The 25,049-nt window shown below is 44.7% G+C and overlaps 1 protein-coding gene across 5 annotated transcripts; it reads right to left on the reverse strand.

Annotated features, from left to right (window-relative positions):
- Positions 1-361: 361 nt before the first annotated feature.
- On the reverse strand, positions 362-24,282 carry ankrd44 (ankyrin repeat domain 44). Of its 5 annotated transcripts, none has more exons than XM_031585314.2 (28): positions 23,406-24,282; positions 19,751-19,834; positions 19,000-19,078; positions 18,571-18,641; positions 17,380-17,580; positions 14,779-14,866; positions 14,049-14,191; positions 13,412-13,624; positions 13,049-13,127; positions 12,706-12,820; positions 12,391-12,473; positions 11,586-11,649; positions 11,253-11,321; positions 10,625-10,765; positions 9,222-9,287; positions 8,526-8,637; positions 7,829-7,900; positions 7,310-7,511; positions 6,579-6,666; positions 6,281-6,398; positions 5,684-5,912; positions 5,269-5,356; positions 4,980-5,063; positions 4,734-4,879; positions 4,202-4,284; positions 3,828-3,910; positions 3,480-3,571; positions 362-2,938 (listed from the first exon to the last, which is right to left on the reverse strand). In XM_031585314.2, the coding sequence occupies exons 1-28, from the start codon at positions 23,430-23,432 to the stop codon at positions 2,688-2,690; spliced, it is 3,171 nt and encodes a 1,056-aa protein (XP_031441174.1). In that variant the 5' UTR covers positions 23,433-24,282; the 3' UTR covers positions 362-2,687. The 5 variants fall into 5 exon arrangements, with proteins under 5 accessions (XP_031441174.1, XP_031441164.1, XP_031441167.1 ...); XM_031585304.2 differs by having other exon boundaries at positions 11,586-11,703; XM_031585307.2 differs by having other exon boundaries at positions 13,412-13,660; positions 23,406-24,281.
- Positions 24,283-25,049: the final 767 nt, after the last annotated feature.

Consider the following 25,049-nt stretch of genomic DNA (forward strand, 5'->3'; position numbering starts at 1 on the left):
ACAAAAAATCCTCTTAAACAAGGGTAATGCATTGCTCATGCTAAATAAATCTGAGGAAAATGTACATTTCCTGCATAGTAATGATTAGTAATCAAATTCAGTTACACATGGTCACCTTTAGTCGTGGACACGTGCTAGGTGAAAGAATATTTTAGTTATAGCATCTGCTGATTGGAATGATTTGAAATTTTCATTGATTGGTGATCGCACATGAAGGTGTATGCAAAACATCCAACTGTTGGCGGTGTTGAGTCTGCCCTTCCTGACTAACCATTACCAGAGAGAATGCTTTCAGACACAAAACTCCTGGAAAACATGTCGGTTGACATCATATATGGCCACTTAACTAAAGAGACGGACATTTAGTTAAATCAAATTTTAATATCATTATATACTTATAAAACACAAACCTCAGCTGACAAACAACCCTCAGCATTTTGGTACTGCATCAGGAACTGGCATGAACATCTGACACACATAAGATTGTCACAAATGGCAAAATAACTAACAAAAAGAAAAGCTTTCTCTGGTATAATACTGCTAGTTCCAAACACTCAGTGTCCGCATCACACCACTTCATAAACTCAACATGTCATATTCATCATATTTTTGTTATCAAATTTGTAACCGCTTCTGTGCTTTTTGCTATACAAAAAAAATGAAAAGTGGTATTTCAATCTGTGCAAGAGAATAGGGTTTAAGAGTGAGAACACAACATTTTTACACACCAGACAGAAAATGGCCTAGCTTTGTTAGGTGCAGTGCACTCACACACACACACACTGGGCCTTCATTTCAATGATGGGCAACAAGCACAGTCCGTTGCACATGAACTAAAGCTGTTGTGTGGTATGTGGGAGTATTGCGCTGACCCACCCATCTTTGCACTTAAAATCTTGCTCATGGTATCAAATTGACAAAATTATTATCATTATTAATATTATTTAGTTCATGCCCGGTAGATTTTGCTCATTACTTTGCTTGCTGGCCATCAATGAACTTGGGGCCCGTTGGCACACATCACTTGACATAAAAACAATGCAGACATAGTAAGGCGAGTTTCAGCTGATTGACTTGACAAACTGAGTGGGCCAATCTCAAATCATGCCAGCTAAGGTCTCTTCACATTACATTATCAACACTTCAGTCAGGTAAAGGAAAGCTGAATTGTTTTTCTTTTCTTTTTTTTTATTCCTCTCTCGCTCTCACTTTCCAAGTACATAAACTAAAGTACAAAATTAACATAACAAGGCACTGGACAAGTTTAAGACGTTCACATTGGTGACCAAGGAATGACCATAATTGAGACAGACACACAGGAACAGGAGAGCAGAGAGGACAGCATGATGGGAAAGAAGCTGAGGTCTCGTTCACACGTCCCTGTTCCCGCTCTTTAACACCAGTTCCTCTCACGCTGAAGTGCACACAGTCGCTGTACCGTTGTGTAACAATAAGGAATCTCCGCACAGGTGGTCCTTTAGAGTACCTTCACTTCAGACTCAAAAAAGACAAAAATAAAAGTCAACCTGCATATATGTGAGCTATTTATAACACTGTCAGTGGACAGAGGTGTGGAGTGACATAGGGATTCATGAAGCGTCACAGGTCTTCCTCACGCGTCAGACTCCAGGCCCAGACACACTCGGGACTCGTCCAGCTCCTCAAGAGCTTGGCAGGGCAATTTTGACACTTGATTTATACAAATGCATCTTTACAGTAACAGGAACTGTGTCAGATTGGCTTGATAGTACAAGTATTGCCAGTTTATACAAAATCTTACATTTCATACAAAATGCATTGTCGATATTTTTTTTAAGTGCTAAAATACTTGATGTTGAAGTATTTGACTGAAGTCTGGCAGGATAGCAGAGCCATATGACATACAGGCCTGGTTTGGGCCCTTATTAATACATACTCTTATAAAGGAGCCTGTCTATTTTCCACTGCATCTTTCAATCAATAGTCCCTGATGAAGACAAATGGTGATACAGGTAAGGATATCTTGAGGCAGATGCTGTCTACTACCCATGAGCTAGTAAGTTTTCACACATTTGAAATTTGCACCATTTTTTTTTTCCTTTAAGTGCTAATTAGCTTGTTGTCCTTCATATTTGATCATCATCATCTGGATGTTCTCTTTTTTTTAGGTCTTTTTTTTCATCCATGTGAAAACTACAAGCTTTCATTACCCTGAGAAAAAAAACAGGTACAAATTTAGCACACACACATGATTTCGATAGCTCTGGTCCAATGAGTAAAAATCTAGTTGAGATTGTGCTTCTACAAGGCCTTGTGCTTTGACAATTCACAGGCTAGAAACATAGCAAACCAAACCACAGCCAGTATCCACTGCATGTGGGTATGTGTTGACAAAAGTCAATATTTGGTAAGTTAACTCTTTTGTTTTCTCTACATTTCTTTGTGATCTACACTTCTCTGTTTCAATCAAAAAATAAAAACAATTAGTATCTTTTAAAAAAAAAACCTGGAGGTTATCAAACAGGACCGTACCGTGTCCAGTCTTGTCAGACTTTCATGCATCTGCAAGACCGCTAAAACAAATTAAAACCAAATGATCATTCTGTACACACTTCTTTTTTTTTTATAATGAACACGAGAGGCAAGTGACCTAATAACTACTCAAGGTTCTGGATTGCTTAGGGGGGGTGGTCAGGGGGAGGCAGAGGTCAAAAGGTTTCCGAGTCGGAGTCGTTCTCCGTGGTGCCCTCGCTGGAGGGTCCGGCCGAGCGGTTGCGCGGGCTGCGGGGCGCACCCTGGCGGCCAGCTTTCGCGGGCAGTGGCAGCATCCTCAGGAGGGCGCCTGGGGAGGGCGCTCCGGAGCTGCAAGGGGAGCAGAAAGGCATCATGGTAGCCAGAATGAGAGCCAGGCAGTCAGCCACCTCCCTGCTAGGAGCGCAAGCCAGAGCAGGCGTGAGACCTGGGGGGCAGAGACAGACACGGAGAGAGAGAGAGAGAGAGAGAGAGAGAGAGAGAGAGAAGGAAGGAAAAGCACGAAAGCAAAACGAGGAAGAGAGGAGGGAAAGGAGGCCCGGAGACAAAGGACGGTGCGGGGGAGGAGGAGGGAGGAGGGGATGGTGGAGAGGAGAAGGCAGCATTCCATTAGTACACAGGCTGACGCAACGACACGCACAGCAGCAAAAAAAAAAAAAAAATAAATAACTGTGGGGGATGCGACACACAACAGCAAACAGGCTTGGCCTTCAGCAGCAACAACACACTGACTGAAAAGTCATGAATCTTTTGGTTTCATTTTTCAGTTTTTTTTCTTCTTTCAAGTCAGGTTTCAAGAAAAGGGAAATGAGAGGTGGCAGAGCAACAGAAATGCACCTGAGTCCTGGAACCTCAAGGCAGCCAGACAAGCATGCAGTTAGAGGGGTCAAGAGTTCACACACTCAAGACGCCCACTGGCAGCTGGAGGCAGGGCGGAGGGGCAGCCAGTCGGGACAGCGGGTACGTACCGTTCTCATCCAGCACCTCCACGTTGGCCCCCCGGGAGAGGAGCTCCTGCACCACCTGCTTCAGACCGCTACGAGCAGCCAGGTGGAGAGGCCTACGACAGGAGAGGGAGACAGACTCTGAGACTTTAGTAATCCCCGTCTTGGGACAAGACATTGCATAAACAACAATTAGAATTGGGGAGCAAAACAGCAAAGAATGAGAGAGAGAGAGATAGAGATGAGAGAAACACACACCAAAATCATTTAACCCATAGATGCATATGATGTGTAGTGAGGAGTGAGTTAGTCACTGCAAGTGATGGGATGTAAGCAGAGACAGAACATTTCTGACTAGAGGCGGTTGCTTACGTCTGCAGGGCCGCATTAGTGGCACTGATGTTGGCAGGGTCCGTCAGCTTCCCCAGGATAAACAGTGCACAGTCCTCCCCTCCCTGAAACGTTATAAACACAACATGCAACACTCGCCTTCTGTGTAACTATGAAAAAAATTGTTTTATCCAACCTTAAATTATACACTGGAACATATCGTACACTGAAACATATGCCTTTTGGGATTACAACCTACGACATGGGTACTGTTGGCTCAGCCATTTGATTGGTGGGAACACAGAAATGCTAACCCTTGTCGATTGAGGCTTGCCCCACAAGTTTCACTAATAACCCCCTGTGGTCGATTGAGGCTTGCCCCATGACCCTACTCATGTCCCCAGATGGACACTCACTTTACTGCAGGCCAAGTGGAGGGCGGTGTTTCCGTTCTGGTCAGTCAGGCTCAGGTTGGCTTTCGCACTGGTAAGCAGGGCCTCTGGAGGAACAAAGAGTGTCCGACTCAAAGCATGAGGTTGAGGTTAGATTATAGATTTAGATTCGATATTAGACATTAACAGTCATCACATTCTTATCACCATTAGTCATTTATAGGCACTTAATCAAGAGTAACTAACAGGACCTTTAAAATAATGTACTGCTTTGCCTTGGGATGCCGATGTGTTTCTTGTGCCAGTGTGCTGACAAAGGCAGGGCTGACCAGTGGGACTCCTTATTCTACCCTTCATATCTCTAAGGGTGCCAGTGGAGCCCCACTACCTCAGCATGGATAAAACTGCTGATATTACTGATGCTCTACCATGCTGGTCATAGGAGTACTTTCACCTTCCCCACTTCGACCACTGAAGTTGATGTGTATGTGTGTGTGTGTGTGTGTGTGTGTGTGTGTGTGTGTGTGTGTGTGTGTGTGTGTGTCTCATACAGTACCTATGGCACCAATCCTGCCCCTCTCCGCCGCCATCATCAGTGCGCTGTGTCCTGATTGGTCCACTGTGTCCACAGGGGCATCGTGGGCCAGGAGCATCTGGACACAGTCGACATGTCCCGCAAACACTGCAGCGTGGAGAGGAGTTCTGAGGGGAGCAGAGATGGAGGAAGCATGACGCTGTGCCCCTTCAGATGATGATGATGATGATGGAAGCTCCACCTGATAAGTGTAGCTAGCGCACTTACCTGCCCTTAGCATCCTGACATTGGACGATGTCTGAGCCCAGAGCCTCCAGGAGCAGGGTAGCACACGGCTCATGGTCGTTTAGCCTGAAGAAGGGAAACATAGGGATGGGTTGAGAAAGAGACAGAGTGGAAAAGAGAGAGAGAGAGAGAGAGAACATGACAAAGATGGATGATTTGGAGAGAGGGGGACTGAGAACGAGGGATGACGTGAAGAGAGAGGGACCACGAGAGATGCAGTGAGGAGAACGGGGAGGGACCGGAGGGGCGATGGTGGGGATGGCGTACTCACACAGCACAGTGGAGAGGAGTGAAGATATTCCCATCAAAACTCCGAAAGCCTTTCTGCTCCAGCAGCACCTCCACACAGCTCTCATGGCCTGAGACACACACGGAGCACGTCACAGGAAAGCACACACACAGACACACAGACACACAGACACACACACACACACACACACACACACACACACACACACACACAGCAATGATGCTACAAACATTTACATCCACATATGTATCTGTGTGTTTTCCCACATAAATACACACTGAGGCTACTACTCCTGGGACAGGATATAAACGGTTTGTTTAAATGCCACATTTGCTGTATTAACAGAGATTGCCAGAGCAGCAGTGGGCTTATACTAGTACATAGCTGAGGATCAGCCGTGCTGTAAAGTGAGGAGCACAGTTCTGGGGGCACTGACCGTTGTAGCAGGCCCAATGCAGGGGTGTGTATCCATGGTGATCTCTGAAGGCAGAGGGCTGGGGGAGGGGCGGCTCGCCACAGGCGATGCTGAGGAGCTCGCTCAGCCAAGAGGCGTGGCCCCGCGCGGCCGCCAGGTGCAGGGCCGTACGACCCCGAGAGTCGCCCAGCAGCACGGAGGCCTCCTGCTCCAGCAGACACTGAACACACTCCTCCTGGCCACTCAGTAACTACACACCAGAGGGAAGAGAGGAGGAGGAGGAGGAGAGAGAGAAAGAGAGAGAGAGACAGACAAAGAGAGAGAGAAAGAATGAGTATGAGGAAACGATAGTGAAAGAGAGAGGATGAGTGTGAGGAAAGGATAGAGAGAGGGAATTGAAAGGATAAGAATGAGAGCGAGAGCAGGAGAAAAGGGAGAGAGAGATGGAATGAGAGAATGAGGCAGGGCCAGGGAACGAGCTAATGGAATTCAGTTACTTGTTATTTCCTCTCTCTGACAAGCACTCCATGAAGCACTCAAGCATTAATGACGGGCAGTAAGAAGAGACAGAAACAGAGAGAGATAAGAGAAGAGGGAGAGAGAAAGGAGAGGACTCACCCCCAGGTGGAGGGAGGTGAGGCCCTGGCTGTCGGCCATGTCCACACTGGCCTCCCGCTCCAGCAGCAGAGACACCGCGTCCACATGTCCCCCCGCCACAGCCAGCATCAGGGGGGTCCTGCACACACATGGGAGATGGACATCAAGATATTGAGAGGAAGAGGGAGGATAAGAGAGAGAGACAGAAAGAGAGACACAGAGAGAGAGAAAAGCAGCAGGAGGAAGAAAGACACACTGGGAGGAAGACAGGGAAGCTAACACTAAGATGAGTGGTGAGGCCGACAGTAGTCGCACTTACTGTCCCTGAGAATCTGGCGCATCCACCAGGTCTGCATTATCAGAGTCCTCCAGTAGGAGGCGCACACAGGACGTGTGCCCGTTCATCACTGCAAAACCACAGAGGATAGGGTTGCTGTAAACAAATCATTTTGGCCTACTTTTTCCTCAACACAGAAATTCTGCTGCAAAATATGCATGTAAAGAGGGTAGCCAAAAACACTACATGTTTTCAAGAATTATTTCCTGCTAAAACATCTTATTCTGTTTCACACACACAGAGTACTGAGCTGAACCATTCATATTTTTCAAGCAATGCCAGCACTTCAGGAAGGTCTTGTTTACAGAGGCTAATAAGTCAGTAATGGCTTGCTGTTGGTCAGCTGACGACCTTGTTAAGCTGCCTGTCGCCATTTACAAGCTCAGCATGGCTATCCATTTAGTCACATGACTCACATGCTAACATGATGCTCAAAATTAAGCAGTTCACTGCCACGAGACGTGGGCAGGAGGAGCTCATATAAACAAAACCATGAGTACTTCATACAGAGACTGCACATCCTAGACTACTGCTACTTCTGTAATTGTACAACATATTATTCTATATGTATTTACATTTACACGGGTTACATCTATCTGACATACATTTCATCCCAAGTGACTTGCAATACAGTTAAGTTACACCTGATAGCTTTTACAGCTCTGTGTATCCCTGGGAATCACAGCTCTGACCAACTCTTGATCAGTGATCACCTGCTAGGTGTATGGGTGTGCGGCTGCGGGGCGTGTCGGTGGTCCTGGGCGAGGCCCCGTGGCTGAGCAGCGTGAGGGCGCAGTCCGTGTGGCCCCTGAGGGCCGCCAGGGCCAGAGGGGTCCGGCCCAGCTCGTTCCTCTGGTCCACCTCACACTGACGCTCCAACAGCACCTCTAAAGCCTGGGCATGGCCGTGATATGCCTACACACAGAGGGAGCATGCATACACACACACACACACACACACACACACACACACACACACACACACACACACACGCACCCACATACACACAAAGGCACAACAGACACACACACACACACACACACAGACACCGCATGAGTACATACAATCACATGCAAATGCACAGGCAAAACACATAGTAGGTTGTCTCTGATATCTTATACCATTAATTATACCATTAATCAGGCCTCTCTTTGTGTCTGCTTAGAGCACACCTGGCAGAGGAAATATCAATGACAAATGGATGTCGTTTTTCTGTAGGTGCTGACACTCACAGCCAGGTGAAGGGGACTCTTTGTTTCAGAGGCCTCTGCGTCTTCCTGATGGTTCTCATCACGGTCCAGAAGCTACAAATGAGAACAGCACAGGGAACAGTTATGGAGATGTCTCACTTTATGAGTGCAGTTACCGCACACAACTACAACACAAAGGGGAAAAAACATGATGTTTTGGGAAGAAAAGTCTGACATAAATCTGACATAGTCTTAAAATAGACTGGAGACATCTATTGGACAACAGACTTGTATCTCTGTTTGCTTTTACAAATGACAGCTACATCAAAGGATGTACTGCAATAACATCAAGCATTTTGTAATTATCTAAGTTATTTTTATAACAAAAAATATCAGATATACTTTGGTGAGCCATGCAGTTGTCTTGATTCATTTTCTAGCATGAAAAAAAGAGTGATGCCAGTTTTGACCAGCAGGTGGAGCACAATTAGAAACAGGTATATACAAATATTTAGCCATTGCAGCAATTTTATTTATGGTATGTGCTTATGTGTGATTAGCATTTATGGCTGAATTCACACTCCACGGTAAATGTGACCCATTTCCACTTTTTTGCTCAAATAGATTGGCTATGTCATCCCAGTGGCAACAAGACCTGTAAGCATGGCTGAGGATATGTCAGTGTAGTCCTACTTGTTTGTTTGTGTGTGTTTGTGTTTTTGCGCACATGGTTTCTCACCAGTTTCAGGCAGTGTCTGTGGCCATAGGCTGCAGCATAGTGGACTGGACTGTAGCCCTGTTTGTCCTTCAGGGAGGCTGTAGCGCCACTCTGCAACAGGAACTCCAGGCACCTAGGCAACCACACACACACACAGCTAATAATAGTCTCCATCGAAAATGGGCTCCTCTGTCTACATAAACCATTGTGTGTGTGTGTGTGTGTGTGTGTGTGTGTGTGTGTGTGTGTGTGTGTGTGTGTGTGTGTGTGTGTGTGTGTGTGTGTGTGTGTGTGTGTGTGTGTGTGTGTGCATGTGGCGTGCATGTGTGCGTGCATGTGGCGTGCGTGCCGTGCGTGTGTATATATACAAGCACCCGAGGCAGATGCAAATACTAGAGATAGATAGCACTGTTGTGGTTAAAATGCATTCAGACAACTTCTGACATACTGCCAGACAAAAGTAACCATTTATCCGAGTGCAAGTGACCAGTGACATATACACTATTAGTGTGGGAGGAAGAGAGAAAGACAAGAAGAAGTAAATCTAAAGAGAAAAAAAGTAAAGAAGCACAGATGAGAGAAGCAAAGAGAGGAGAGAAAAGGAGAAAGAAGAGAGGAGAAGAAAAGAAGCAAAGAGAGGAGAGAAAAGAACAGAAGAAAAAAAGAATAATAATGATAATAGAAGAGAAGAGAAGAGAAGACAAAAGTCGAACTCACAATGCAGCCTCTTTCTCCTTCTCTGCTTGGACCCCCTCACTCTCTGGCTCCAGCACAACACGACGTCTGCAGACACACACACACACACACACACACACACACACGCACACACACACACATGCACGCACGCCACGCACGCACGCCACACACACACGCCACACACGCCACACACCCCACACAAACACACACACGCACACACACAGGAACACATTTACATCCCAGATTAGCCCACTGATATCAGAAGATGTGTACACAGAAACACATATGCACACATACAGGAGAGAGACATACTCAGACAGATACAATAGCTAAGTACGCACCATATAGAAACTTCCTGAAGCAGCAGACATAGGAGGCGTTCTTGTACTGCATCTGCTTATTTCTACATATTTAAGGATTTCTGACAGACATTTGTAGCTTTTCACATCGTAGGTTTTGGTCATTTAAGGAAACAATGTGAGTTTAAAAATTGTATTTTTTAACATAAAAACTAAAGTAACATCACTGCATTTTCTAGATTTACACCAAGCTGGTTTGCACTGCTAATTATTTATTAGGAAGCACTGAAGCAATTGGGAAAGATTCAACTCTACTTAAGTGTCTTTTGATTTGTGGGACGATACACTACAACTGAATCTAAGTGAATGGCCAATCAATTCTGACATCTCTACACCAAAAAATATACTGGGTGTCATAGGGCCTTGACCAATAATCACTCATTCAAGCCCTACCATCTACCCCTTGTTCTGCCGGTCATGTGGCACAACAGCTGTCTCTGTTAAAAATAAAAGCACTGCTGTATCGCCCTGTACAGCGTTTTTAAAAATAGCTTGAAGTTGCCGTGGCAACAGCAGGATAGGCAGGCCCTCAACTGGTGTAGAGAGTCTTTTAAGATGTAGAGAGAGCACGGACGCTTGTGTGTGTGTGTGTGTTTGTGTGTGTGTGTGTGATCTCTTTGTGTGTGTGTGTGTGTGTGTGTGTGTGTGTGTGATCTCTTTGTGTGTGTGTGTGTGTGTGTGTGTGTGTGTGTGTGTGTGTGTGTGTGTGTGTGTGATCTCTTTGTGTGTGTGTGTGTAGGCCATATGTACCTGGTCTTGTTTTGGGACACATCAACTGTAGACTATATAAACAAAACAAAAAACCTAACCTTCTCATGTGTGTCACTGTGACCAGACATACATCCAAACATTTACATGTAAATAACTGTTGACCCATTATAGTTGACCCATTCAACTATAACCCTACCGCGCATCACACTCTTACCCACACTACACAAGATATGCCGGCCTTACAGGAACACACATAAAATCTGTGTTTGAGAGGGGCATGGCATTTAGAATGGGCCATAAGGTTCATACGTAAGGGTTACCCTGTGGACACAGAGGTCATCTGCCTGGTCTTACCTCCTGTCAAGGTCAGAGGCAGCAGCATAGTGCAGAGGAGAGCGCCCCCACTGGTCAGTGGCATTAATGCAGGTTCCACATGACACCAGAGTCTCCAGGCACTGAAAGTGGCGGTTGGCGGCTGCATAGTGGAGAGGGGTCCTGAGGAAACACCACACACACAAACACATATGTAGATACAAATACACAGATGTAGATACAAACACAAACACATAAACAGACAAACACAAACGCATGCACATAAACACGCATACACCTACAGACACATACACACACATAAATGAGTCAGTGTTATATTGAGATCTTTCATGTGGGAATTCTGTATTTTGACATGGATTAAAATGGTGAATTCGTGAATCACTTTCCTCAGATCACTCACACGCTCACGCACACACACTCGTAACAAAGCAGGGCACACGGAAATAGCACAAACAAATAAGGGCCAGAATTTCTGTTTTCTGTGCTTTGATATTCCCTGTGCACAAGATTAAATTTCCCTCTCGCTCTTACTCACGGCACACACAGCAGCTGCCTACACACCATGGTGCCCACCTGCACCTACACACAAACACACACACACACACACACACACACACACACACACACACACACACACACACACACTCACCTTCCACAGTTATCTCTCCGGTTGTGATCAGCACCACTACTGAGGAGCAGCTTCACACAATCTACATTACTGAAAAAGAAACAGCGAGTGAGAGAGAGAGGGGGGGTGGGGTTGGGCAGAAAGGAGAGATAGGGATGTGTGAATCACGTAACTTGCCCGAGTCAAACTAACAGGCAGACCATCAAAGCAAAACACACAGACTGACACACCCACATATGCGCGCGCACACACACACACACACACACACACACACACACACACACACACACACACACACACACACACACACACACACACACACACATACACAAACACACACACTGTTACACTCACCCCCCGGCTGCCGCTGCATGCAGACAGGTCCTCCCCAGGCTGTCGGGGGTGTCTATCTGGAAGCCTGCAGACAGGACCGAGTCATTACTGAGGGGGCACATTATGCTATACCTCCGCCCTGAGGGACAGAGGGAGGGACGGAGTAAGGGAGGAGATCGGGGCGGCAAAGAGGAGAGGAGAGCCCCAGATACAGACAGCCACAGTGTACAGCCAGACCAGGAGGAAGAGGAGGACACAGGACACACGAGGAAGGGAGGAAGAGAGGTGGGAAGAGAGAGAGAGAGACGGGTGTTAGTGCAGGAGGAAAGAAGTCTGAAGAGAACAGACACAGGTATGTACAAGGTGCTGCAGGCAAGAAGACGTGCTAAAACTCATCACAACAGATGAACAAGGACGAATTCTCTCTCTACCTACAGAGACAAGCACACTCTAAACCACTGGTGATATAAGGGGTGTACACAGACAAGAAAGTCAAAGGAGAATTGTTGCACATAGATGAAGACAAAGACCCAGTGGTTGCCCCAGACACACAGAAATATATGCAGAAGTTTTAATCATACAGTCTAGCAGATTTATATTTCTCAATGGCATAAGACTAGTCTCATTAAAGCTTCCATATTAAAAGAGAAATGAGCATTATTTAAAAATGTTTCAAATACTCAAACACAAACCCTGTGGCATATTTTATTTGTATGTGAAAAAATAAAAAATACCCAACCCCCCTGATTTATTTATAGCCAACAGAGATTCGAGAGAAATCCCCCAGCGGTTGTCACTGCCGCATGACCCTACCCACCCCAGGTACCTGAGGAGAGAAGCTTCCGGCAACAATCAGCATGGGCGTTCAGTGCCGCCAGGTGAAGGGGGAACATTCCATGCACGCCTCGCCTAAAGGAAACAGGAATCTGTTTTTAGAAAACCTCATCCACTGGGTGTTCCTAAAGGCACTGGCTTAAGTGACAATACTCCAGCACTGATCAAAATTAAAATGTTTGTCTTACAATTAAAAGTCAGACCAATGTGGGGAAATGGTGACATGTATTTACTCATAAATGGTAAATCAACAGATACATTAAACACTGTAATGGCACACAAATATCAATCGTACACGCACACACACCTGGTGCAGTCAGCTCCACTGGTGATGAGTGTGTTGATGAGGAGTTCATGGCCAAAGCGGGCTGCGATGTGCAGAGGGGTATTTCCATCCTTGTCCATACAGTCTATCTCTCCACCTATTATATCAGATCGGCCATACATCATATATTCATTCACTTCATAATTATGTCCAACTACATACATGATCCAAGCACATATCACCATTTCAAATGCTTATATAACATATCTACAACATACATTCCTATAGTCATCATACCTTGTGTCAAGAAACACATTCATTTTCTACATCAACCGTCAACGACACGGCATGGGCGCACTGTGTCCACAACAAACACATATCTCACCGTTCTGGATGAGAGTCTGGGAGCGGGTGAAACGTCCATGCACAGCAGTCATGTGGAGGGGACTCTTTCCATCCCGACTCTGAATGGAGAGGACAGAATGACAGAGAGGCCATTGAGAAGAGAATGTGAGAATAAAACGGCGAAATCTCACAACATGACAGGAAGAGAGAGAAGAATGAGCCTCGGCAGGAGGCGAAAGTTGGCGAGAAGTTGACTGCGAGGACACCAAATAAGGTCAGAATACCACAGACAAACAGACACAGCAGGAATTCAAACCAAGCCTTCCTGGAGAACTACCACCATCCAATGTGAGACTATCAGACTAGACACCCTGAGACAGCAAACACGAGCGGTCCCACCCACCTGCACGTTCACGTCGGCTCCGTTGTTGACCAGGAACTCCAGGCAGAGGGCGCCGTGTGTTGAGGCGGCAGCAAAGTGCAGCGGCGTGAAGCCTTTGTTGTTGGGCTGGCTCACGTTGGCGCCGTAGTCGATGAGCTCACTCACCACCGCGTCCTGCCCGTTGAAGCAGGCCACGTGCAGCGGCGTGTTGCCGAACGCGTTCGCCTCATCGATCTGAGTGTCATCCAGGGTCACGGGGAGTGGGGCGTTCAGCAGGGGCAAAACAGAAGTTATACGGTAAAGACTTAGCAAAGAAGATTTTGTATATATCATATCATGTATTGTATATATATATATGTGTGTGTGTGTGGGTGTGTCAATGCATATATTAATTTATGTATTCTTGAATATATGTGTGTACTCATGTACTCATATGTATGTATTGTATGCAGACATCTTTAAAACTTTAATACTAAATCATTTTGATTGCATGTGTTTCTAGAGCATGGGTATACATTACCTGTATGGGACTTCTACAAATATGCACGCTTTGTATGTGTGTGCCTACCCTATGAATATATATTCTGGCTTCAACCCATTCGTGTGCCTATGTCATATCTAGGTGTAATGTATATGTTCTCACAGCTCCGTAAGATACCTCCACAGACAGGTTGATCAGGTGCTTGACTACGGTGATCTGGCCGTTGGAGGCGGCGGCGTGGAGCGGTGTGTAGCCTCGCTTGTCCTTACAGCTCACCTCAGCCCCCTGGCTCACCAGCAGACACACCACATCCAGGTGACCTGTTTGAGCCAAGCCATTACTCCCAATCATCGCTAAGCACCCAGGAGGTCAATACTCAAGACTTCTGTTCTTTCAGACTGCAGCGTCATTTGTTGTGTTTCTCAGGCTATCTGTTGATAGCTGCTATAAAAATAATGCTAGTTGTTTCAGATTATATTCCAATTTTGCTTCAATGTCACACAATGACAGTGTGCAGATGTAACTCTGTAAAGCTCTGTACTCAGTTTCTAATGGGCTGAAACACAGTAGTGCATTGAATTGACACTTGCCATTGAATTCAAATGGACAATCCATGACTTTACACTGTGGACAATAATTTGTATATACCTCCAAATAATTTTTATATACTGTTATAAATTTGTATATACCGTACAAAGAACTCATCTCAAGACTAAATTAAGTAATCAAGCTTGGGTGATTAACATCACAGGTTCACTAACAGTAGTGCTTTCCATCTCTGTATTGTACCAGATATCAGTATACATATCACTGATACAGCTATATGAGAATGGAAACTTGATTTGAAATGTGATTTTTAGATTTGTAATCTAAACAAGTGAAGTTCTTCTTTCCCTCAGTCACTTACCCATGTATGCAGCCCAGTGAAGTGCACGGCCATCTTTCTTATCAAAGGCATTTATGTTGGCCCCTTTGGCTAGTAGCAGGTTGACCATCTAAAACAGAAAAATGGGAAAATGAGAATGGCTGAGGAATACAGCGAGGGTGGCAGAAAGAGATGGTGAGGTGGAAGAGAAAGGGCTAGAGAGAGAGAGAGAGAGAGAGGGAGAGAGCTAAAGAGGGAGTGAGAGGGGCTGATGGATCAGGCACAGCAGGCGAACAGTTGTGAGTCACGATGCGTCACGGTCTGCCTGTTTCTCAAGACCCATTATATGTATGTGTGTGTGACAGAGAGAGGATCTATTTGCATATGAGTGAGTGTGTCTGTGTGGGCATAGGTGTGTTTTCTTGTGGTTTTTTTTTTTACGATATGTGGGTCCCAAACACTGCTCTGAATCCACTGTGAGATGACAAAGCATCAGCCTACATGAAACCAAAAGGAGATTTAGTCCACTAAAAGGAAACACAATGGGGTGTGCCTTACCATACAAAGACATGAAATGTACGGTTACATTCCGCTAACTACCAAAATCATTTTTTGAGACAGAGTGAGCCTCTAGTCAAGATCAAGGTCGCACTGTGACTGAGACAAGTCTGTGTTGACCATCAAATACACCATTTGTTCAAACATAAATTCCAATTACATAACCTGGCCATGTTAGCAAAGCAAACTAATCCCTGAACCTTTTTTTGTTTGGATATTTGCTTAGACGCAATTTGATTGGCTAGCGCCTACCCTGAAATATTTGCATTAAGGCAAATTTGAGTGTTGCTGCTTGAAAAGTTTAACTTTTCTCAACTTTCTACTGTAAGCAACTCAAGCAAAGCGAAGCAACAGAGCCATCCTGCAGACCATCTTCACTGAAGCTCTCTCTGCGTGTCCTGACTCCTGCACCAAACTCTGCCTAAGATTCCTTGATAGCTAGTATGCAACGCTAACTGAGCATAAACAAGTTTATTTAGCGTGAGCAGCTGCAACAGAAGACTGCTAGCTCACCTCCCTAGCAACAGGAACAAACAATGGGAGTTAGCACAGAGACAACCCGCAAACTCTGCAAGGAGAAAGGAGTAACCAGGCACCATCTAAACAATGCACAGCAAAGACAGCATTCGACATCGGAACCACCACTCTACCCAGTCTGGTTCACCAACTACTAACGGAATCTCCAGATAACAAAGCAGCACATTAAGGAACCCCTTTCCTTTCATGGACTGATAACTGGGCATACATAGCTAGCATGGTGTACACGGCTAAGAATTGGACTGCTTAACTTTTGTCAATGTACATGTATTGATTTGGTTTGTTCACTGAACTTTATTGTTGTAATCTCTTTTCATAGTTATTGGTTCTAGTTTCATGGTTATTGGGTAATTGGCTTCACCTCACAAATGTTAATGTTACTTAGGCCTCACACAGACGCAGGGTCTTGCATGCAAACTAACCATCCAACCTGGCACCATTATGCTACTTGGATCACAGGCACATACTTTGAATTGGCCTTAAACATAACCACACACGCAAAGAGGAAACTCAGAGCTCCCGCTTATTGTTTCTGACCGAACACGTGTGTTCATGCCCGTGCACGCGGAACATACAAGGGTAACATAAAGAAACATACACACATTCTTTCTGGCGCACACCCGACATGAGCACACTCCAGCACACACTCATACTCACACTCTCTTCCTTTCTCTCTCTCTCTCTCTCTCTCACACACACGCACTCCTTTAGTTCTTTAGTTAGGTACATATCGTTGGATTACACATCGAGTGTTTTACTTTTGATAACCCTTGAAATAAATGCTTTTGATCATCTGTGCTGGTCTATTTAATGTTACACAAGAGTTAATGCTGCCATCCTATATAGTATTCAGAACTCCACAGACCTTCAACCTACTAACTACTGATATGGTAATTCTGGTTGCAATTATTAATCTAATTATTCATTAGTTCAGTTCCAACTTGATAGTTTAGTATGTTTTATGAGACTTGGGGCCGATCCTTTATTTTGATCACTATGATAGACACCACTCTTTGCGTGGCGCCTCCATGTGTTCAATTTTATTGATCTGCTGTTGTGTTGAATAGTTTATGCCTATCCAGTCGGGAGAGACATTGTATTGGCGATGTTGTCAGGATAGTACCAACTTTATCTTGGTGGGCCTCGTGAGGAGAGAATTAACATTCAATTGCACCCAGATTTATCCAGCGCCTGTCCAGAGCTAATGTACCAACATTATTTGGTGCGACTGCATGTGGATTTAATTATACCTACAGCTGCTAAATTCATGTCAGACTGATTTAAACTTTCAGCAACCATGGAGTTCCCAGCTGAGGACATGAAATCCAAACTCAACTCCAACCCATTTCTTAAGTGTTCCTATTTGCACTGCTACCAAACGGTTTGGAAAATACCAAGCCACCGAACTATTAAGGAAGAAGGAAAGCCACATGTACGCCTGCCTCTTGCTCTCTAAAGACTACAGTTAAGTCTGTCATAAACCAAAAAGCTACAGGTGCCTACTGTAGAGCCTCACTGATGTGTTTACTGAAGCGGCGGCGGCAGTACCTCTGTGTGGCCGTTGAGAGCGGCGTGGTGCAGGGCGGTGCGACCCCCGCGGTCTGACACATTGACACTGCTCAGCAGCGGGATGATGACCTCAGCGCAGCGGAGTGCTTTGTTGGCGGCGGCAACATGTAGCGGTGTCTGCCAGTTTTTGTCGCGGGCGTTCACATCAGCAGAGTGGCGGATCAGGACCCGCACAGCCTCCTGGGAGGACAGAGCAAAGTCATCATAAAAACTTGTGTTATGGGTGTAACTACATCCATATCAGTGCCATACTGTAGACAGGTGCAACCCATGTTACTCACGCCACGTCTCTCTATCATATGAGCGTATATACTGTATATACTCATATACTACTTTATACGTGTATATATATACTCATATACTACTATTATAATACTAGTATTAACTATTAATACTACTTGGGTTATATACTGTTATTAATACTCCCATAATCTGAATAGGTAGTACATATGTTTATATTATATGTATTTCTATGCATTTGCATATGCATTTCTATACATACAATGATATCAAAAGACAGAGAAAGACAAGTGGCTCAAAGTCATATTTAAAACATGCTTATCTTTTAATGTAATTAACTGCTGAGATGACCTGATTAAAATCTTCAGTTAACCATAGATATTACCTACGCATACCATAGAACATATGTACTGAGCAGTAGAGACCATGGGGGGGTGTTGTCATTCAAAACTGAACACGCCAGACTTGGTTTAGTTTCTCTATGACTTACGGTTCAAAATAGTTTACTTGTCTGAGTAGCTTACTTCCACAGGGGCACGTTTAAATTAAATACAAAATTCTGTTTTTAAACCATTCCCTTTTTTTTCTCTTCATTTTCCATGTTACACATACTTTCCAAGTCATACATACACTCAAATAGAACTTTTAATCAGTTGATTGTCTCGTTTTTACTCTCCTGTGTTTTCTAGTTCATCTGAATGAAAAGGGATCTTTGTATCAGTTCTCAGCAGAGCACACATAATGCTGAGCAGCTAAGTTCCTCACCAGCTTTGGTTTCAGAGTGAGTTACACACTTCCTGAGTTCCACTTGTGCAAAAGTAGAAAAAGAGTGTGCTTGCGAGTGAGTGTGTGTGTGTGTGTGTGTGTGTGTGTGTGTGTGTGTGTGTGTTTGTGTGTGTGTGTGTGTGTGTGTGCGATTTTGAAACCAACCTCGCTACGGGATGCCACAGCCCTGTGGAGAGGAGTGAGCCACATGTTGTCTTTGGCATTGACCCGTGCTCCTAGGATGGAGAGAAAGACAGAGAGAGCGAGGAAGAGAGAGAGACAAAAAAGAGACCACTTTGAATAAGCAGCGTGAAAGGACAGATACCAGTGCCTCCATGGAAATTTCAATAAGCCCTACAAGCACATGTATGCATTGCTTTTGACAGATACACTCATTCCCAGCTGACCACACACTCGTGTTAAAAACTTAATCTTGAACTTTGGACGCCAGAGGCTACACACTACAGACTCCAAGCAGGAGAACCTCTTACGTTCCTACTGACACAGTAGTAGGGGAGCAGCCTGAAACAATAGTGCTTTATCACACTTGTGCCGAGGCCAGGAGGCTTTTAAACAAGTGAAACGGGTTCTTACCAGACAGGATGAGCAGTTCTGTGATCTCTGCATCGCCAATGAAAGCGGCAGCATGGAGTGGAGTTCGTTTCTCTGCATCCTGCAGTATTAATGGAGGGAAAGCACACGAGAGAGAAGGCAAAAGAGACAGAGAGAGAGAGAGAGAGAGAGAGAGTGAGAGAGAGATAGGGACAAAGGAATGATGGTAAATGAAAGCAATTGTATTTTTCAATTTAGGCAATAGGGCCTAAATGTATGTTACCACATAAGAACTTATCACTCTGCACAGCACACAATGCGCTGATTATCTCTATATCAGAGCGGAAAAGAATGACAGAGTGATGGAGCGACAGATAAACAGAGAGAAATTAAACATAGATAGTACACACAAATGAAGGGCACTGTTAGTGAGTGTGTCCCAGTTTTGAATGTGATCCCTAAAATCACAGACCTGACCAACCACCAGTGCTCAAAACTGAGGGCTCCTCTCTCACAAAACAAACCAGGGGTGGACAATGAGACAATTCTACCCAAAGACAGACAAGCCCCACAAGACAAAATATTCCACTGAAAAAAGAATACTAAACAAAAACACAACACAAACTAGGTTTGCATTCCTGAACGTCTTTACAATTTCTGACGAATTGAGGGCCTTGTATATAAACTGCTTGACTTTTTTTTTTTTTTTTACCATCAGGGCTCTCTCAGCGACGAGACAGGAACTGATGTGTCAGGATAAGATAAGGGGAAGGCTATAAAAAGCGTGGCTCACCAGAACGTTGATGTCCTCGGACTTGTAGATGAGCATGCGGATTTCCTCAGGGTCTCCATTGAAGATGGCCTGGACAAGAGGAGGCTGGGAGGGCAGAGAGACACACAGAAGAACTTCAGCTGAGGCTAAAGGATCTAAACTTTTCCATCACGGGGGGGGGGGCGGGGGTTATTGAAATGTTATTTGTATTTTATATGCATGTGTTCACATATTCCTGAGAGAGATAAGGTTAGGGTTAACACTTTTGTATCACTTTTGTATGATCAAGAGCTTTTCTCCCGATTTATCAAAAGTTTGTGCTTCAAGATGCTGCTTTTCTACATTGCATGGCAATGGAAAAAAAAGACATGGTATGTTATTTTCAAGCAATTTGCTTATCTTTCCCCATCAAAAACACAACCTTCCTGTTTCATGAACTACTCCTCAAAGCCAGAGACATACCACCATGAGGGTGGAGATTATCGATTTTTCTCATCTACACGTCAGCATCTCCTCGGTCTTCAGAGAGAGAGACAGTAAAGCCCTGTGAGCAGTGCCAAACAGGAAGTGATCAGCCATACTGCAATCTCTTAAACAGAGCTAGACTGGGTGTCCTACCTTCCAAAATGAACATCTTCAGTCTCTTAATTACCAAATGAATTTATAAAAAAGATGACAGGAACTATAGTCAAAGGCACACAGTTTAAACAGGAACTACTTAGAACCACATGCTAGCATAAACATTTTATCATGGCTTCTTTGGTACAGGTCTGGTGCAATGATTTTGCAATTTTGGCTCCCTGAAAGTTATTCAATATCCAGCTTCTAGTGAAGTGCTATTTAAAAAGAGGACTAAGAGGAAATAACTGAACCTAATTTGGGGGCCTACAGCTCCCATAGCAACCCCCAACACACCACCAAAAACACAATCTTCGAAGTACGTACACACATACACACGAACACACACACACGCACACATACACTTCCTGTTACTTTCTTTTGCATTTTCAGAGATGACAAAGAGGAAGCTTGGTGCATTTTCACTTCCGCTAAACTGAAATGCACACATTCAGGCCAAGAGCCACCCACCTCATGAGGCCAGCGGAGGCCACAGGAGCATGCAGCAGAGGCATGGTCATGAAGGCCCATGATCAAACTAACCCACATGCCATCTTTTTCAACACAAATATATTTATTTTAGCCATGACACATGAAGACTGATTTTGGTGTGCTATTGCACTTATGGTTGCACTTAGATGAGGCCCTCTTTGGAGTTGATTAGCAGTGAGAGATTCCCAAAGGCAAAACTAGACAGTGGCCTAATAGAATAAGTTGTGGAGACTCCAGCTGAAGCAGTGTGCCAAACTCTCATCAGCTCCCAGGCTCTCTCACTGCTTTATCACCCATGCCTTGACTAGCTCTCTGTTGTCTCCCTTTCAACACACACACACACACACAGAAACACACACTCTCTCTCACATTCACACACACACACACACACACACACACACACACACACACACACACACACACACACACACACACACACACACACACACACTCACAAGAGATCAGAACAGCTGGCTGTGGCCAACCGTGACAACACTGGTGTCTGCACAATAGAGCTGGAGACATGGGGACAGTGCTGCCATGCACAGAGGAGGGATGAAGGCAGGGTGAGGGGGGAGGGAGCTGGAGCTTGAAGGCTCTGCACGGCCCATCACAAACGAGGACATTCCCCAGCCTTCCAGAAGTCCTCCTTGGCAAAATCCAAAATCTCAAACACTGAGCTCATTGTTGCCACAGAACACCGCTCCCCCTCCCATCTCTGCCACCCCTGGGGGCCAATGGATGTGCAGCAGAACTTCCCTCTAAGCCAATGAGAGGGGGGAGGCTTTTCTCCTCTTTAAACAATTAGGGCACTACAAACCCTGTCCCCTGTGTCATCTCCTCACAGTTGGGTACTCAGGCACCAATTGAAGGCCCTCTCATGTAAGCGCTCAGGCCCTGCGGCACAGAAATGAGAAGCTGCTGATGCCCACTATAAATGAATTGCAGATTAAAATCTGACTGCGCGTGACTGTGTTTACCCTCAACTTTTCCTGCACCTTAGACAGAGAGGGAAAAGAGAGAGACCATTTGGGGCCTCTGTATTTGTGTGCTTTTGTGTGTGCATGAGAATGTGGGTCTGTGTGTGGATTATGTGTGTTAAAAACAGAGGAGCTGATATCAATACAAAAATAACGAGCAAAACAACAGACAAAAAAACAGGAAGTATGCATACATTACTTACACAGAGCTCTTACTTCCAATCTCTGCAACCCCCCCCCCCCCCAACCCCCCAACTTTGTGACCTCATGAGGTCCAGTGGGATCAGAATCAGAGGAAGATGGGGGATGTCAGATTGAACAACTTCCTGTAATTTTTTCTATGGGAACCAACTGACACACTAACTGAATTCCTTGGTGCACATACTAAGCATATATAAACACTTCCTGCAAAAAATACCAGGGAAAGGAAAATACATGTCGAACTGAATGAAGATATGGCTTATTCACATAAGAGTTGTGACATCAAAATGTTCAAATTATTTCATGACAGATAGAGCAATGCAGTTACACCACTTGCAGTTTCTTCGGGGGGTTGTTGCTATGTGAGTTATGAGTTTTTCAGGGTGCAGATTAAAATCTTATCGAGTAAAATCTTTCAGCTGTCTTTTTAAGATGTGTCCTATTTGTACTGTGCCGTGACTGGCTGGGACAAATGACAGCTACCCAAGCGAGATTCCATTTCCTCCTGTGGCCAGACACACAAACAGAATGTGTGAATATCCTGATGACATAGCATATAGCAAAAGCCTAAACGTTTCCCCCAAGTACCATTTGCCAATTTGCAAGGTTCTGTTTAGAGTCATTTTAGTCCATTTAGAGCCTTTATTTGGTAAACATTATCATTGAAGCGACAAGGACTAACCTTATTGCTTTGAAAAGTTAAATGCAACCAAAAAAAATAATGACAAAATGTACAAAGATACATAGCCTGCATAAAGAATCCATAGGCATAAGTAGGCCATCTGTTCGTTAGTCAAGCATGCCGTAGGCTATTGAGTAGCCTGTAAGTTTGCATTTTTCCCCGACCCAAACGAACCGACTACTGCATTTTGCATAGAAAGTTAAATGTTACGCAGCACAGCCAAACAAAAACTAAGTTTAGGGCACAATGGTGATGTTAGCCATGGGCTAAGTTGAGGGGAGACGTAGAGAAAATCTCACCGAATATGTCGTCATCATTTAAAAAACTGCTGTGCAGTTCAAGAGATTAAACAACACATGCACCACACTATTCGTTAACTCTTGCACAGTGCTGTGCATGAAGCCGTGTTTGTTGTTGATGGCTTTTGTTGTGCATATGTGCCCTGAAATGCTTTGAGATGCCCTACATACCTCGAGTGGTGGTGATGCGCAGCTACCCACGGCACCAGGAAATTTGCTCTTGGGTCTGGGCATCTATTTATTGTGTAATAAATTATTTAGCAAACGTTACTTTGGAGGAAGCACACCATTCGCATACGCTACTGTGTTTTCTAGACACAACCTACATAAACGTGCAACGGAGACACAACCAGCAGCTATCAGAATGGGGGTAATACAACAAGGGAGATTAAACGTAAAATTACCTGATCAACGAGTTTAAGAACAGCCATATCTTGGTCAGCTGAAACGAAACATCCAAACTCCCGCTAGAATAACCCGATTGTAGAGATTGGTGTGGCCTGTAGGCTACACGAGCTAGGTTTCCGGAATTGCAATAAAATATCGACTACCCTCTACCAGCTGCTGGAGGTTCCTCTGCGATGCGATCTCGGTATCAACAATGAATTTCCCAGTTGCAAAGCAAATCCTCTGGGCCCTGGCTATATCACAGCCATGGCCGGCACCACAGACGCTATCTGAGGCCAGTCAGACTCGTAGCAGCCGCTGCCTCACCGAGTGAAGAGGAAACAGACGAGAGACCTAAAACTGATAGCACTTATAAACAAAACGCATTTATAGCAGCTGGCTGCGAGCTCCTTTACATCAAAGCACACTCGGTTCGTGCCTATGGGCACCGTCCCTTTCCTCTGTGTGTTCGTTGATTCTGCAACCACAGGAAGTAAGTGCTTCTTTCCCTCCCCTCGATTTACAGACGCAGGCTGAGCTGTCATCGGCCCTGATGAGGCCAGCTACCAGAAACTCTCGCATCACTGATGCCCTCACGTGTTTTAAATACTGAATGGTTATAAACCTCACTAATGAAAAAAGACTATATTTCTTGTAGTTCTTCACTGGTACGTCTATGAATACTGACAAGTGAAACCTGTCCAAAAATGTAATATGCTTTGCGTGCAGTTTTGAGTGCCCATGCTCAGCTGTTGGTAAGCCATCGCCTTGTTTTCAAAATCTTGACATCTAGCAATATTTGTAATATCAACATAGAGGCTCTCCTGTTTGGCCTACCCTCAGACACACACACACCACTTTTTACATACATACATACACACACCTAGTCGTTGGCACACACTAAACGGCGCGTGTGCACACTCATATACAGCAGGTGTATGACTTGGTCACAAGACCAGGAAAGCTTAAGAAAATGCATTCCAAAGGTTGTGGTATGTCTCATGCAGAAAACAGGAAGCATGGTCATTCACAAAATATCTGGCTTCACAGTTTGCTTCCTCGTTGTATTGAAACAAGTTTAAACATTGTTTGTTATCTTGTATGTAACTAATGTGTAATTAACACAATTGTGTCACATGATGAAAATCTTTTATCTTTGTATTTATGTTAGTACATCCTGAAAAAATGAAATGTTTCATTTCAGAGTTTCAGTGGTATATTAAATGATTATACCCTACTGGTGCACACAAGCCATCAACTTAAATTTTGGCACAGCTTCCTGTGAGGCACTAAGGTGATCCACATAAACGCACCCACACACCCACACCACATTCACCCCTGCCACTGTATCAGCAAACCATTTTGTGTAGGCCAGCCACAGGCTTCAGGCAGTGTCAAACTCACTTAAGGTCTAAACACACTACACACCAAAGAAATCGATCTTCCCACTCAAAACAATACAGATGTCCTTTAAATGTCAAAACTATTTGAAACAGTGGTGCCGCACATACGTTCCCACTCTAGTCTACTGGCTCCTCTACTTTGACTCACCAACACATAATCAGTCAACACATAAAATAATTAAATCCTCTGTATGTAGGTGGTCTAAAACTATCCTTGTGATTATTAAGTGATTTTTTCTGAAGAATTTGCATACTGCC

Source organism: Clupea harengus, chromosome 2, assembly GCF_900700415.2.
Source record: "Clupea harengus chromosome 2, Ch_v2.0.2, whole genome shotgun sequence".
NCBI lineage: Eukaryota > Metazoa > Chordata > Actinopteri > Clupeiformes > Clupeidae > Clupea > Clupea harengus.